This window comes from Marmota marmota, unplaced genomic scaffold (assembly GCF_001458135.2).
Source record: "Marmota marmota marmota unplaced genomic scaffold, marMar, whole genome shotgun sequence".
NCBI lineage: Eukaryota > Metazoa > Chordata > Mammalia > Rodentia > Sciuridae > Marmota > Marmota marmota.
The window spans coordinates 10,202,415-10,218,830 of NW_025999941.1; the positions used below are offsets into that span (position 1 = coordinate 10,202,415).

Below are 16,416 nucleotides of genomic sequence, written 5' to 3' on the forward strand. Positions count from 1 at the left end.
AAAAAAAAAAAAAAAAAAAAAAAAAAAAAGAAGAAACCATTTACCAGGCCAGGTATGGTGGTGCTACTCGGGAGGCTGAAGCAAGAGAATTGCAAGTTCAAGGTCAGCCTGGACAAAGTGCATAAGTAAATGCATATGTACATACTTAGCATACATGTCACCAGAATGGTTCTTTCATTCCTTTACTACCTGAGAGCCAGGCCCTGTGCTTAGTGTCCATGTTCTTTATCAGGTTTCAGCTTGATAAGACCCCTGTGAGATGGGAGCAATGTGAGTAGTTTACCTCTCTTCACAGATGTGGTAACCAGGTAAGATGTTTGCCTAGGCCCTCTGGTCAGTGGTGGAAACACCCAGGATACACATTCAGAGTCCCCCAGCTACTCTGTAAATGGCCCCAGGGAAGCACAGGAAATGAGTATGGGGAGGTGAGTGCATGGGGAGCTGCCTAGAGGAGGGCCCGTGGGAGGCATGAAGGACCCAGCCCTGCAGCCTTCCACCCTGTGGAAGAGCCACAGTCCGGCTATGGTGGGCTGGCATGATAGTGGGTCCTCCAAGGGCAGGTGGATGCAGGGAACCTGGCCCTGCACTATATTGTGGGAAGCATCTACTGTTTGCAGGCTGTTACTCAGGGGCAGGGGCTCCAGTAGGCTCCGCACCCATCCCAGACTCCCTCAGGCCAGGTTCACCTGGCAGCACAGTCTTCCTCTGCAGTCCTGGCTGAGCTTTGGGGCAGCTTAGCTACACCCAGAAGTGATTCACCGTGAAATGAAGAGAGAGTCACAAAGAATGGGATGTGGGTTTAAGAGCATTTTAGTTGGCCTAGAACCAGACATGTGAGTTAATTATTCCCTACAGTTGCTTGAAATAATTCCCTATGAAGGATCATTTCCTGACCCTCACATAATAGAGCAAGTCAGTGTAGGGAGAAGGGGTTTAGCTGGGTTCCCAGAGGCCAGGGTGGCTTGGGGCCAAGGTTGGCTAAAGCCTAGTCCCTCAGACTACCTGGGGAAAGGGGCCAGGTCACCAAGAAATTATCAGCCTGGGCCAGGCATCCGGAGCACTGTTCCTACCTGCCATCTCATTTGAAAGGTATATAGAACAATATAAAAAAGAAATGGACATTTTTCTTATTATTAGCCCTCTTCCCCAGTTTAAATCTAACAATATATTGCTAGGTTTCCTCCATGTTATTGTAAAAAATAAACTTAGAAGCTAGCAAGCTAGCAATCTTCATATATATTTAAATTATATTCTGCTTTTTAAGATTGAATCTTTGCCAGGTATGGTGCTTCATACCTATAATCAATGCTAGCTATTTGGGAGGCTGAAGCAGGAGGATTGTAAGTTTTGAGGCTAGCCTGGGCAACTTAGTGAAATCCTGTCTGAAAGTTAAAAAAAAAAAAAAGACGGAATCATTTCTCATGAGTGTTTTCACACAATGTTATCTGTGAAGAGCTAGGCATTGTTTTTGTTTTTGGGTATTGGGGATTGAACCCAGTGGTACAGAGCCACATCCCTAGCCCTTTTTATTTTTCATTTTGAGACAGGATCTTGCTAAATTGCTTGGGGCCTCACTAAGTTGCAGAGGCTGGCTTTGAACTCGAGATCCTGCCTCAGCCTCTCTAGCTGCTAGGGTTACAGGCATGTGCCACCATGCCTAGCAAGAACTAGTTTTAATGATTACATCGTGTTCAGTTTCATGGATGTACTGTGACACACACAGGCATTCCTCTGTGGGACGTGAAAGATGAATCCCAAACAGTTCTGCTGCAAACATCACCTTTCTCTTTAGTTCATGATTACACATTTGTAATGTCCCTACCCCTAAATCTAACACGTTGGGCAATACCAGCTCATGGTTAATCCAAGTTTCTGCAGGTTCTCGTTCCTGTTTCTAACCATTGTCCAAGCATCTTAGGGCTTTAAGACACTCTCCTGACCTGAGCCTGTTGGCCCCAATCTTGAAGGCCAGAGCTATGCTGGGAATCTATTCCACTTAGTCTGATTTCCCTGGAAGTGGGTTGCGGTAGGTTCAACAACCAGTCTGCTTCCCTGGAATTTCTTATTGGGGATGTCAAGTTTTCTACAGGCCTCTCTGGCTTAGTCTTATCCCAGTGGTCCCTTGTGGGAACTGTTGTGCCAGACCAGAGCCCCTTCAGGATCCCTGGGTAACTGCACAGAGAGAGGAGACAGCTTGAGGTTAGGACCCAATTTCAGGAAAGCCCAGGTCTGGAATAGGACCTTTGGGAAGTATAGATCTGAGGCCTTACCCTCTGGGCCAGGGAACCAATAGACTGGCCTGGTGGAGTCCCCAGAAGAGATGCACCAGGCCAGGCGTGGTGGCGCACACCTCTAATCCCAGCAACTCAGGATCATGAAAGGATCTCAAGTTCAAGGCCAGCTGGGTCAACTTAGGGAGACCCTGTTTCAAAATTTAAAAAGGGCTGAGAATGTAGCTCAGTGATAGAGCATCCCTGGGTTTAGTCTCAAAAAAAAAAGAGAGAGAGAAGTCGCAGACGGGGGAATGCAGGGAGCTCTCCCGGCCTGGCAGCCTGTGGCAGTGCTGAGTCATGCTGACAGCTGTGGCTGGCTGCCCGTCTCCCATCTCTCCCTGCTTTCTCTGCCTTTGCCCTGCAGCAAGGAGACTGGAGACCTGGATGGCTGAGCTTGCAGCCAGGTCAATGGCCTTTCCCTGAAGCAGCAGAAGGGCAGTTGTGTCCCTATGATCCCAGTCAGGCACCAGCTTCATTCCCTAGGGCCATACTCTGGGCAGGTAAGGGGGATCCCCAAGTCCTGCTGCCCCCATCCAGTGTCCTAACACAGCCAGGAGGAGACAGTCTATCTAGGCTGCCGACAGATTGGAATCCCGCTCAGCTACTTATCACAGCATGGTCTTCATACAAGTCCCTTGGCCATTCTGAGCCCGTTTCCTTGTCCACGTGTTGTGGGAGTAACAAATGAACTTACCTGGAGAGGGTTACTCGGCACAGAGCCTGTCACTGACCCTGCTCCTGAGTGCCATAGGCCACACTGTGAAGGGAGGTAGTTACTCTTTCTATGCCTGTTGCTGCTACCCCTCACATCTCTGGGGCTGGGGTCAGAGTCTCTGAGCTGATCCCCTGCCTCCACCCTCCCCTGCAGCCCAAGAAAGTTCTATTTTCTGGGTGTTCTTCCTGAGTTCAGTGCTCTTTTGCCATGTCACACTGCCTTGAAAAGGGCACACTTGCCTATGTTGAGTGTAGAAGGCCCCTGGGGTGGAGAAAGGACTAGGCCCAGCTCCAGTCTTAGGGCTTGGGAGAGCCCACTCCATAGGCAACTGGTCCCCATGCTGTCTTCAGGGGCCCTTGGCTGTGCTCATTTTTCTGCCAGGCCTCTTGCCTCAGGTGCTCCCTGGCCTGTATCATGGTCTCCCCAGTCCAGCTCCTCCTAGCAGAAGCAGAGCTGGTTTCCAAGGTTCCCCTTTCTTGCTGGTCCACCCAGAAAGTCCAAGGGACACCTCCAACACCCATTGCCATGGATAGCTTAGCCCCTCCTGCCCAATGCAGGTAGTTTACCCACTCACCTGGTCTCCCTCATTTTCCTCTTGCTCTAACACCATTCTTCTGGTTCTTATTGGCCAAGTCCTTGTTGTTATTTATTTATTTTTAAGCATTGCTAGGAATTGAACCCAGGGTCTTGCACATGCTCTACCACTGAGCTGTATTCCCAGACCCCCTGTCATCTTAGAGCAGCTAGTCCTTTTAGGGATGGGCAGCAGGGATCTGGTGACCCACTGCCCCTTCCTTGCTGTGTATTCTGTGTGTCCATGTGTGGCTGCACCTCAACCCAGGAAGCAGGCTTCTTGGGAGGCTGGGGCTGGGAGCCTGACAGGCCCAGAGGAGAGGAACCAGCCACCCACCTGCCTGCCTTCTGTCCACAGCTACCGAGTCTACTGCATGCTGGGAGATGGGGAGCTGTCTGAGGGCTCCGTGTGGGAGGCCATGGCCTTCGCCAGCATTTACAAGCTGGACAACCTCGTCGCCATTCTTGACATCAACCGCCTGGGCCAGAGCGACCCTGCCCCACTGCAGCACCAGGTGGACATCTACCAGAAGCGTTGTGAGGCCTTTGGGTACGTATGAGGCTGTGACCTGAAAGTAAGCACATCATGGAATGTTGTCTGGGATAGAAGCTTTGCAGAGACAGGGGCTAAAGCTGAGAGGTTAGCCCTACCTGAAGGTCTCCCGTCTCTAGTGTCTTGGCTTACAATTCCAAACTCTGGACATTTGAACTTAGTAACTTGAGGCCACCACTGTGGATTTGTGGGCTGAGGCTCAGTCTTAAACAGATTTCTATGTGTGGTCGTGTGGCATGATAGTTCTCAGAGCTTCTTAGGTAGCCTCACTTGTTCTTGGGATAGATGGGAGAAGGGTCCTGAATGTGAATAGGGGTCACTCAGTTAGGCTGAAGGACAGTAGCTACAGAGGGGATGTACATCAGTTCAGTGACCTTCTGTGCACCAACCCCAGTCAACCCAGGGAGGAGGAACAGGTTCCTTCTCCTAGTGAAACCAGACAGAGGATAGAATCCAATTCTTTCTCATTTGATCCTTAAATGACTATGAATTCAGAGTCAGGTGTTACAAAGCAGGGAGGTCCATCTGGGTAGGTATCAGCCAGAGGGACTTTCACCTTGATGCCTCTATCTCAGCTCCAAATATAAGCTGCTCTACAATGGGGCTCTAAAAGACCCTGACCCCCAGACTTCTTATTGGTGAGGAGGCTGTGAAGGGGAAGACCCCGGGCAGGGAGTGAGTGGGTGGGTTGATCTGGGCAGGGCCTTTAGGGCCTCAGGTCAGGCCTCCAAGGGTGCCCTTTGTAGTCAAGTCCCCGCCTGTGATTGCACCAAACTGACAGGAACTTGGAGCCTGCCTTATAGTAATAATTGCTAGCAGACTCGGGTCTGTCATTTATGAAGACTGACCTTATAAAAGGAGAGGATGAAGGGAGGGAAGATTCTGTTGACAGATTAGGAAACTGAGCTATAAGGTACCTCAGGGCCTCCCCAAGGTTGTATTAGTGTGGGGACTTGGAGTATAAATCTGGCAGTGCCTCCTTGGGCTTGTGTCCATAACCTGTGGCTTTGAAGCCAGATACCTTAAGTCTTGGCTCCATCATGGGTTTGCTTTGTGACCTTGGGCAAGTTACTCCACCTTCAGCATCTCCATTGACTTGTTGGTGAAATGAGGGCAACAGGAGTTGGTGGCCCATGGTGTTGTGAACTAGAATGGGTTCGTGCTCAAAGTGCTCAGGACAGTGCATAGAGTGAGCCCTCGGCACAAGCTCACCACTATCATTATTATCATTAATAGGCCCAAAAGAGTTCAAGAAAAGAAACCAGGCACAGTGGTGCACATCTGTAATCACAAGTTGGGAGGATTGCAAATTTGAGGCTAGCCTCATCAACTTACTGACACCCTCTCTCAAAATAGAAAGGGCTGAAGATGAGACTCAGTGGTAATGGCAGATCACCCCTGGGTTAAATCCCCAGTACAAAGAAAGAAAGAAAGATGACTTAAAGTACAAGTTACCAGATGTGGTGGTGCACACCTTTGATCCCAGTGGCTCAGGAGGCTGAGGCAGGAGAATCACAAATTCAAAGCCAGCCTCAGCAACTCTGTGAGGCCCTGAGCAATTTAGTGAGACCCTGTCCCAAAATAAAATATTTTCAAAAGGGCTGGGGATATGGCCAGTGGTTAAGCGCCCCTGGGTTCAATCCCTGGTCCTACTACTACTACTAATAATAATATTAAAGTGCAAGATTAAACATTTTAAACGTTCAGTATCTGTGGAGTTATAAAAGTGTCCTCCAAATAAAAACTGATTCCAAAATTCATTAGGAATCTAGCAGCAGGTATTTCCTCAACCACTTGACACCTTGCTGGGTGTTACTTCCATCTCACTAAATAAGCCCTTTATGCTTTTCCTTTAAAAATATAAATGAACAAATAAATAAATGGAGGGGGAATAAAAGAATTTAGTAGCAGACAGATTCTAAACCTAGTGTACTGTCCCCAAAAGAGCCCTCATTAGGAAATGAGCAGATCAGGAATGAGACAATACATGACCCAAGCTTTGAATTACTTAGGAAGAGGAGGGAAATCTGTTCAAAGGCAAACAAAAGGAAGTAAAATCATGTGAAAATGAAGGAAACAGGAGCTTCCCAACTCATGTTGCGGCTATGGGCAGGGTGCAGGCCAGCCCTGGGAAGCCAGACCACACCGTTCCCTGGGGGTTCTTCAGGGCACTCTGGCACCTGGCTGTCCCTCACCCTCTTCCACCTCTGTCTTCAGCTGGCACGCCATCATTGTGGACGGACACAGCGTGGAGGAGCTGTGCAAGGCCTTTGGCCAGGCCAAGCACCAACCCACAGCCATCATCGCCAAGACCTTCAAGGGCCGTGGGATCACAGGTCTGTGTGGGAGCATGTGGGCGCGCTTACTTGCACATGGCCCCCATGGCTGACTGGTGGTGGTCATTAAAAAATGTAGTTCTTGGGGCTGAAGCTCAGGGGCAGAGGTTTGCCTACGTGTGTGAAACACTGGGTTCAATCCTCAGCACCACATAAAAATAAACAAAATAAAGGCATTCTGTCTATCTATAACTACAAAAAAAAAGAAAGAAAAAGTGCAGTTCTTGCCGGGCACAGTGGCGCATGCCTGTAATCCCAGCAGCTCCGGAGGCTGAGGCTGGAGGATCTTGCATACAAAGTCAGCCTCAGCAAAAGTGAAGTGCTAAAGAACTTAGTGAGACCCTGTTTTTATTTTTTTTTTTATTTTTTTTTTTATTTATTTATTTTTTTTAATGTTTATTTTTTAGTTTTTGGCAGACACAACATCTTTGTTTGTATGTGGTACTGAGGATCGAACCCGGGCCGCACGCACGCCAGGCAAGCGCGCTACCGCTTGAGCCACATCCCCAGCCCAGAGACCCTGTTTTTAAATAAATTACAAAATAGGGCTGGGTCTGTGGCTCAGTGGTTAAGTGTCCCTGAGTTAAATCCCCGGTACCAAGAAAAAAAAATGCAGTTCTTAGGCTGGGGGGTAGCTCAGTGGTAGAATATCCTGCCTAGCACCCGCTAGGCTCTGGGTTTGTTTCCCTAGAACCATATACAAAAAAGCCAGTTACAGTGACACATACCTGTAATTTTAGCTACTCAGGAGGCTAAGGCAGGGGGGTTGCAAGTTCAAGGCCAGCCTCAGCAATTTAGCAACACCCTGCCTCAAAATGAAAATTGCCAGGGATGCAGCTCAGTGGTAGAATGATTGCTTCACTTGTGCATGACCCTGGGTTTGGTCCCCAGCAATACTAAACAACAAAAAAGGGTGGTCAAGGACAGAGGCAATCTGTAGTACTACAAGGGCCTGATTCTAGGCCTTAGGTTGGCATTTCTGCCACATGCCCCTGGCTACCTACCTACCTGCCTGCCTGGGACCACACCTCTCTTTACCTGCCTTCCATGAATTAGAGGCGTTTAGGACACTCTAAGAGATAGTACTGGGAGCCCTCTAGGAGGGTGCGGACATCCTGGTGAGGACTTTAGGATATTGTCATGGCCTCAGTGCAATTGCCTGACACTGAGCTTGTAGGTGTTAAAACCATGTAGCATCTGGAATCCTCAAAGCTGCTTAGGAGCTCCTGGTAGTCTGTGGAGCTGCTGGGTACTGCCTGAACAGATTGGTCTGCTCATAGCTGGGCATGCTGGCACACACCTATAATCCCAGTGGCTCTGGATCTCAACTTCAAAGCCAGCCTCAACAAAAGGGAGGCACTGAGCAACTCAGCAGACCCTGTCTCTGAATAAAATACAAAATAGGGCTGGGGATGTGGCTCAGTGGTCAAGTGCCCCTGAGTTCAATCACAGTACCAAAATAAAAGATTGGTCTGCCCTTGGCTCGCCCAGGCTATGGTGACATCTGAGGTGACCTCAAGAGAGGGCTATTCAGCCTCACTGGTCCCCACACAGTGCTCTTGCAGACCCCACTGAGCTATTTATAGTTGTATGGGATGACCTTAGCAGTACTCACTCTGTTCTGGCCTTCATCTTCCCCTTCTCTTGGCTAGGGTCCTTCCCAGCCCACCAACTGAGTGTGATTTCTATAGCAGAATCATCTCTGTGCATGCCTTTGGGGAGGCAGGGTAGAGGGTAGGGCGGGGGGCACCATGGCAAAGGGTATGGGCTACGTGCTAAGCCACATATATTTCCTCTCTTCCTGCTCAGCTGAGCTCCCAGAGAGCCAGTATTCACTGAGTGAATAGTGAGAACAGGAGTCCTGTTCTCCGAAACCCTCCTTTTCTGATCCCTGTGCTGCCCTCTGCTTGTTTGTGATGACACCTTTCCTGGCCCTCGGGAGCTTCTGTCTTACCTGTCCCTCTGTCCTTCTGTGTTGTACCTGTAGGGGTAGAAGATAAGGAGTCCTGGCACGGAAAGCCCCTCCCCAAAAACATGGCTGATCAGGTCATCCAGGAAATCTTCAGCCAGATCCAGAGCAAAAAGAAGATCATGGCCACTCCCCCACAGGAGGATGCCCCCTCGGTGGACATCACCAACATCCGCATGCCCACCCCGCCCAGCTACAAAGTTGGGGACAAGGTACTTGCTTGGATCTTGCTTTTCTGGACTCAGTGGGTTTGGGACAGTTCTGGTTCTCTTCCTTCCCAAGACTGAGACCAAGATGTACCTTGTGGAGGACTGGGAAATTGAGGAGAGGGATCGTGTATGGTGAGGAGGACATCCTGAGTGAGATATCCTCATGCTCCTGTCATGCTTCCCTCATGGGGATAGCTCTGGAATTATTTATATGCAGAGGCACAGAGAGGGCAAGAGGCTTGCCATAGTCACATAGTAAGCTACTGGGAGAAATGAGATAGTAGCCCAGGACTCCTGAGTCTTTGCATCCCTGGCTCATGAGGACCCATAGGCCTGAGCTGAGGACTTCTACATGGCTTGGCAAAGGTTAGGCAGAGTTCTTCTGCTCCTAGGCCTTCCCCTGAGTGAACTTTTTGTATTTTTATGAAAAGTGGAGTAAGTCACATGGGATGGGGAAGTGGGATTGTCTGGATAGTTCTTTTTTTGCAATTCATATGGCTCCCGAGGGTTGGGAACAGGGGGCTCCAGGAACTCCCAGAACACTTCATCTTAGTTGTTAACAATTTCCAGGTGAACTTGTGTTGTTGGTTCCCTGTATCTGTCCCTATTTTTAGCCTCTCCCCTAAAAGCTTTGGGAGCCCCTAGAAGGAGACGGGGCTCAGGCCACAGCCCTGCCCATGCCTGGCAGTCAGTATAAGAACCTTCTGTCTCACTCTCTTCCCCACAGATAGCCACCCGCAAGGCCTATGGGCAGGCTCTGGCCAAGCTGGGCCATGCCAGCGACCGCATTGTTGCGTTGGATGGGGACACCAAGAATTCTACCTTTTCGGAGTTCTTCAAAAAGGAGCACCCCGACCGCTTCATTGAGTGCTACATTGCTGAGCAGAATATGGTGGGTGCTGCCGTGGGCTGAGGGGCACGGGTCCAGCCACAGTGGTAGGTCCAAGGTCGGGGAGGGGGGCAGGGGCAGGGCGGCAACCCTCCTCCTGCCATGGGCAGCCACACTGACCGAGCCAGGTGCCTATTTTGGGCCAGCCCAAGAACAGGTAGGACCCCACATCAATCTTTGACCCTGATTAGCTGCAGTTCAGGGTAGTTACACCAAGGAGCACTTATTAAAGAGGTGTGCAAATGCAGGTGTGCATTTGTAGGCCAGTTGGGATGGTGAGTGGGACCTCTTGGGGTGAAGGAGCTTCTAGGAGAGGGCAGGACAGCCAGGAGGCTGACAGAGCCTCTGTTAAGCCCAAGGTCCTGGCGGCTGCCACCCTGAGGGATGCAGGCACATACCCCATTGCAGAACAGCCCCTTGTCAAGGTCTGAAGTTGTGAAATAGGAGCACTGTTCTGTCTGGTTTCTCAAAATCACCCTTCCTCCTGGCACAGGAGCCCAGCCTAGCTTGAAGACCCCTAGGGACAGGGAACTTCCTCTCTCTGGAAGCCACTCACCTCTCCAAAGTTCTTTCTCCAATGGAAACTAAAGTTGTCTTTATGGCCTCCAGTCTATACTGGAGGGGGCTGGGATATCCCTCTGAGCTGGGAGGTTTCAGAGCCCTAGGGGAAGCAGCTGGTTTGGAACTCATGACTGTACTCTGTGCTTCTGGGTGAGCGGTGAGTGGTGAGCGGTGAGGGTCCTGGAGCCTCAGTGGGCAGGAGGAGTTGGGAGGACTGACCTCTGCAGAAGTCTCCTAGCTAGCCAAGGAGATGGGAGGGGTGACATTCAGAAGCCTGGGAAAAAGGGATGATTTATGTATAAGCTTTAGCCTTCTTGGTGAGAGGGTTTGCTGCTTATTGCTAGGAAAAAAAAAAAGTTCCAGAGGAAAATCATTTTAAGAGAACTTTCAAAATTTTATTTATTTTAAGTGGAAAGAGTTTGGTATGGGTGTACAGAAATCACTTGCATGGGGTTGACAGATACTAGGATTACAGAATCCTCTGCTCCCCAAAAGGTGGCCTAAAGAGGGGTCCTAGACTCCCTGGCTACCCTCTGTCTGCCTCTTCAGGGCTGACCTGCCCTACCTGCCCCCAGGTGAGCATTGCAGTGGGCTGTGCTACACGCAACAGGACAGTGCCCTTCTGTAGCACTTTCGCGGCCTTCTTCACGCGGGCCTTCGACCAAATTCGTATGGCGGCCATCTCCGAGAGCAACATTAACCTCTGTGGTTCCCACTGTGGCGTGTCCATTGGTGAGTTTAGCTAAGATGCTTATACCTGTAACTCCCTTGATTTTGGACCAGGAGGTATGGGAGGGATTGGTTGGGCCAGGATTCCAGGGTAGGGGAATCCATGGATGGGGAATCTTACTTTAAGTTTACTCTTTCCCATACCCCAGGGGAAGACGGGCCCTCTCAGATGGCCCTGGAAGATCTGGCCATGTTTCGGTCCATCCCTTCCTCTACTGTCTTTTATCCAAGTGATGGGGTTGCAACGGAGAAGGCAGTGGAATTAGCAGCTAATACAAAGGTTGGTTGCATGGTTGTTCTTTCTAATACAGGCAGCTAGCTCTTCCCTAGGACAGAAGAAGAGGCCAGCACAGAGGCACAGAGCTGATTACTTGCTGCCCCAGAGCATTACTTCCTGCCCCTGGGGTTTATGTGGCTTAAGTTAGACCAGAAAAAATAAAATAGACACCACTACTACTGCCCCATGGGGTAATCAACCACTACACTCTCCCACAGTGAGGGATCCTAGCAGCCTCTGCTAGTTTGGCAGTGGATACCTATTTGCCTTCCTTGAGTTGGATTCTGCAAGACAGGAAAAGAATGAGCTGAGTCCCATGGTCAAGGTCAAGAGCTGCCTGGTAGAGTGCTGAGTGGTTCTTCCACTGAGTGGTGCCTACCCAGTGCACCCCCTCCTAGTTGCCCCACCCAAGGCCAGTGCCCCTCTAGAAAGTAGTTTCCGGACCAAGGATGGCAACATTGTCAGAGTGTCTAGGGAGGTGCTGGCTGCAGAGGGCGCTCAAGGCCCTTTTTTTGCTACATTAACCAGGATGCAGAGGCTGACAGACACCCCTGTGGGGCCAACTGGCTGACAGAGATTTGCACAGAAGAAAGGTCAATCTCTCTAGAAAGACAACACTTTCTGAGGTCAGAGATGCTCTGTCCTAAATTCCTCACTTTATCTTTCTGATCCTAGGGCATCTGCTTCATCCGGACCAGCCGCCCGGAAAATGCCATCATCTATAACAACAACGAGGATTTCCAAGTTGGACAAGCCAAGGTCAATGTCTCTCATGTCCCAGGAGACCCCACAGAGTGAGCCCAAACTCTCCCTGCTGCCATGCCACTCCCACCTCCCAACCCCTGAGCCTCACCAGCCCTCTATGTCACCCCCAGGTGGTCCTGAAGAGCAAGGATGACCACGTGACGGTGATTGGGGCTGGAGTGACTCTGCATGAGGCCTTAGCTGCTGCTGAGCTGCTGAAGAAAGGTGAGGAGAAAGGGACCTGAGAAGTGAGAGATCTAGCACTGGCTGCAGATGAGGTCTTGGATGAGAGAGAAGATCATCTCTTAAATGATCATGATAATAATTAAAGCCACCCTTTGAGCACTTACTCCATCCATGCCCAGCATGATGCTCAATCCTGGGCTTCAGTGGTCACAGTTCCTAACCCCATGGCCCCAGCATGGTGATCAGGTCAGAGGCCCTGGAGCCTGCCCATGGGGCTGCGAATCACAGCTCAAACGGCCACTAATAAGTTCCTTGCCGTTACTGTGCCTCGGGTTCCCCATCTATAAAATGGAGATGCTAGTACTTTCCTCAAAGGACTGTCCTGAGGATTGAGTCAGGGTGGCTTGGTGTTATCGTTATTATTAGCAGGCAGATGTTAACTAGTGATGCTCTTTCTTCCTGCAGTAGAATCCCAAAACAGATGTCATGTTTCAGCCATGCTAAGCTCTGTGGGCATGGCATCCTTAGTAAGGTGACCTAGAGTGAGTAGGAATTGATCAGCAAAGAGGGAAGCACACAAAGTGCAGGCAGGAATGGCGTGTGCAGAGCCTGGAGGAGCTGGAGGGAGGCTGGGAAGGGCAAGAAAAAGGTGGGGCTGGAGAATTCAGGGAAACTCAGCCCAGGCTGGGGTCCCGGTGGCAGGCTTTCAGCAGGGCACAGCAGGTTTGGCCTTCTGAGAAGGCCATTCTGCTGCGTTCTCATCTGACCCTCTGACACCCTCCTGCCTGTGGCTTCAGATCTGCTGCCCCTTCCCCCCACCCCACCATCACCCCATAAATTTTTTTTAGTATTTATTTTTTAGTTGTAGGTAGACACACAATATCTTTGTTTCATTTTTTATGTGGTGCTGAGGATCGAACCCAGTGCCTCACATGTGCTAGGCAAGTGCTCTACCACTGAGCCACAACCCCTACCCCATAAATTTTTGCCTTAGATCAGATACCTGGGGCCTTCCATCTGGCTTATGCTTTGTTATTCTCTTTCTTTCTTTCTTTTTTTTTCTTTTTTGGTACTAAATTGCTGAGGCTGGCCTTGACTTGTAATCCTCCTGCCTCAGCCTCCCAAGTCCCTGGGATTACAAGTGTGCACCACTGCACCTGGTTCCCCTTTTATTTTCAAAAACATCACAGGGCCGGGTGCAATGATGCATGTCTGTAATCCCAGTGGCTTTGGAAGCTGAGGCAGGAGGATCAGGAGTTCAAGACAGCCCAGCCTTAGCAACTTAGCAAGGCCCTAAGCAACTCAGCAAGACCCTGTCTCTAAATAAAATATTTAAAAAGGGCTGGGAATGTGGTTCTGTATTTAAACACTCCTGGGTTCAATCCTGGTACCAAAACCAAAAAACATCATGAGAGGGACCAGGAAGGCCATTTGGGGCCCACACATTCTACTCTGTTCAGAGACAGTCCCCAGGCCACACAGCTGGATGAGATCCCCAGAAAGATTTGGCAAGCATGAACTTGGGAATAAGAGGACAATTGGGGCTGAGCTCATCGCTCTATGACAGCCCTCAGGGTGTCCCCATCCAGGGTGTCATCCAAGGCCCACTAAGGGGCAGAACCACAGTGTCCAGCTCTTCCCTCCTTCTTTCCTCACAGAGAAGATCAACATCCGGGTGCTGGACCCCTTCACCATCAAGCCCTTGGACAGAAAACTCATTCTTGACAGTGCCCGAGCTACCAAAGGCAGGATCCTCACAGTGGAGGATCACTACTATGAAGGTAATTGGGGCTGCACCAGACAGGTCAGAGGAAACAGGGGGAGGCCCAGAGCCAGAGAATCCAAGAGCTGGACATGACCTTGAATTCCTTCAGGGACACAGTCCACCTTTTCCACACTTAGCAATGAGGTTGGAATCCCTGCCAGCTTCCTGAGTGGCAGGGGCTCTTGGAGCTGTGCCAGCAACTATGAGTTAGCTGGGTTCCTAAACCAAGTCCGAGGTCTATTAAAAGGCTGGATCCCAGCTGCTCTGAGGGACAGCTCTGGATTTTCTGGGCTGCAGCTGCCTTCCTGGGGCTCAGATAAAAAAGGTAAGGCTGTTGTACAGAATCAGACAGGGAAAGCAGTGCAGAATTTGTCTTTCATGAAAGGTCCTTCACAAAACAACCTCTCCAAGTACACACCACCCGCTCCTCTGAGAGGCTCCAGTCTTAGACTCAGGACAAGTGCTGATGTTAGTCTATACTGATGATGGCTGCCTGGAGGGGGGTATTAGAGAAACATTTCAGAGGCCACTGTTGGGCTTATTTTAAAAATCATGCTGTGACTGATGAGTGATGTCTGCTCTGCTAGGGGAGGAGAACCATCTCTGCTCTCCTTGGCTTAGGGAATAAACTCAGACTGGTGAAGGGCTGAGGCCCACCCTCTGCTCACCCTGAGGCCTCAGCATCTGATTCACCTTTTTTTTTTTTTTTTTTCCCCAGGTGGCATAGGTGAGGCAGTGTCTACTGCAGTAGTGGGAGAGCCTGGAGTCACTGTCACCCGCCTGGCTGTTGCCCAAGTACCAAGAAGCGGAAAGCCGGCTGAGCTGCTGAAGATGTTTGGCATTGACAAGGATGCCATTGCACAAGCCGTGAGGAGCCTTGTCGCCAAGGCCTAGGGAGGGTCTGAAGTGCCGGGTGGGGGTTCTATGCATTCCTGAAAGATTCTAGCAAAGGTGCTCAAAAAAAAAAATGTACTGAGAAGAAAGGTAAATATATGTTTTGAGAAAAATGATTCAGCTTGGATTTTTTTTTCCCCTTTAATGTGGATGCAGACAGTGTGGGTTCTGGGGGAAGAAGGGTAGGAGGAGAGCTAGGGAAGCTGACACCCTTGGCTCTGGCCTAGGACCTGGGTGTTCCAAGGAAGGACCTTCCCTGGGTCCAGACTTTGTCTTCAACACTAGAACTGCTGCTACCTCCCAAGCACAGCCAGCTGACACCCAGCTGCAGCCTGTCTATAGCCAGGCTGGAACCCGACTCCCTCTCATCCCCAGCCAGCTGGCCCTCAGGGAGGCTGGACAGCTGCTTCACAGTCTGGAAGCTGTCTAGGACCCTCAGCCTCCCAAAATCCTGCCAATGTCTCCTGGGGTAGAAAGTTCATTTCCTCATTGTTTCCACTCCTTATATCCTCTTAACCAGACTGAGAAGCAGAGGGGGAAATAAGGCGGCCCCCATCCTGGGGAAGAAAGCAACCCTCAGGTTGGCATCAGCTGTGGGTAGCAGGAGAAGCAGGAAGGTCCAGTTTCTGCCCAGTGCCATCGACCAGAGGTCCTCAATCCCAAGTGTGTACACCTCCCCAAACTTGTTAAACTTGTTAAAATGCAGTCACCTGGGACTATATTTATCGGCTGACCCTGGAGCTTCTGATGGCACACTTGGAGAGCTATATGGTCCCAAATTCCAGCCTTACTTGCTCTGCTACTCTAGTGGGTGGCCTCACTGATGACCACAGCTCATTCTTCCAACTGTTACTCAGGATCAGCCCCACTTGTAAGACCAACTGCATATGTAAAACTTTGTACTGCCTGAGGATAGACTTAACACTTCAGAAGGCGGGCTGGGCACCACCAGTGGGTTCCACAGGAGACGGGTATGGTGGTGGTAGAATATATTTTTAGATGTACCCTCTTATCTCCCTGGTAGCCTGGACAGAATGAATCTATTATATCCACAGTCAGTGACTGCCACCCACAGAGCTACTGGCCCTGGTTTGGCTGTGCCAGGTGCTGTGTGGCTGCATTTGTCTCAGCACCAACTCCAGAGAGAACAAGGAAGATGATAATACAGTAGGTCTCAATCCTAGAGTAACAGTGAAGAGACTCCACTTGGCCCAGCACAGTGAGTAATGGGTAGAACTGGGATTGGAATCCAGATCTCTGTGACTCTGGGCCAGAGTTTCAAAACCTATAAGCACTAACTGGAGGTATTTTAGCACTAGCAGCCTGGGTTAGGGAGGTCAGCCAGGGTCAGGGCAGGTACCTGGAAAGCTGCGGCACCAGGCTCTGCAGGAAGTCCACTTCAGGGAGAAGAGTGGACATCAAGGCATTCTGTCCATCTACAGCTACTAAAAAACTCACCTTGGATACTGAGATATAATTATAGCCCATATAGTTAAAATATTGTTAGTGTCACATTCAGTGGGTTTTAGTGTATTCACCAAGTTGTACAACCATCCACATGATCAATTCCAGAACATCTCTATCATCCCCAAAAGAAAATCTTGTTTTCTTTATCCACCATGCCCATGGCTGAGATCCACAATACTTCTTACTGCAGAATTAGGGTCACATCTGTCCCACCCCATCCAACCCAATTCTCCACCCAAGATGGGTGCATGTAGTAAGGCCAGTCTCAGCAACAGA

The 16,416-nt window shown here is 50.1% G+C and overlaps 1 protein-coding gene and 1 long non-coding RNA gene across 6 annotated transcripts in view; one reads left to right on the plus strand and one right to left on the minus strand.

Annotated features, from left to right (window-relative positions):
* Positions 1-14,789, plus strand: part of Tkt (transketolase) — a 21,978-nt gene extending 7,189 nt beyond the window's left edge. For 4 of the 5 annotated variants that reach the window (XM_048801134.1, XM_048801136.1, XM_015494429.2 and 1 more), the window contains exons 5-14: positions 3,920-4,111; positions 6,332-6,450; positions 8,438-8,631; positions 9,356-9,520; positions 10,654-10,810; positions 10,957-11,087; positions 11,760-11,843; positions 11,960-12,053; positions 13,673-13,795; positions 14,498-14,789. In XM_048801134.1, the coding sequence (XP_048657091.1) occupies positions 3,920-4,111; positions 6,332-6,450; positions 8,438-8,631; positions 9,356-9,520; positions 10,654-10,810; positions 10,957-11,087; positions 11,760-11,843; positions 11,960-12,053; positions 13,673-13,795; positions 14,498-14,673 (1,435 nt within the window). In that variant the 3' untranslated portion in view covers positions 14,674-14,789. Of the gene's footprint in view, positions 1-3,919; positions 4,112-6,331; positions 6,451-8,437; positions 8,632-9,355; positions 9,521-10,653; positions 10,811-10,956; positions 11,088-11,759; positions 11,844-11,959; positions 12,054-12,120; positions 12,153-13,672; positions 13,796-14,497 lie in introns of those variants that run through there. The other variant, XM_015494430.1, reaches the window with a different exon arrangement.
* On the minus strand, positions 2,579-14,172 carry LOC125616257. The gene is made up of 3 exons (XR_007346874.1): positions 13,636-14,172; positions 8,677-8,680; positions 2,579-2,590 (listed from the first exon to the last, which is right to left on the minus strand). It is a non-coding gene; the product is annotated as an uncharacterized LOC125616257 (long non-coding RNA).
* Positions 14,790-16,416: the final 1,627 nt, after the last annotated feature.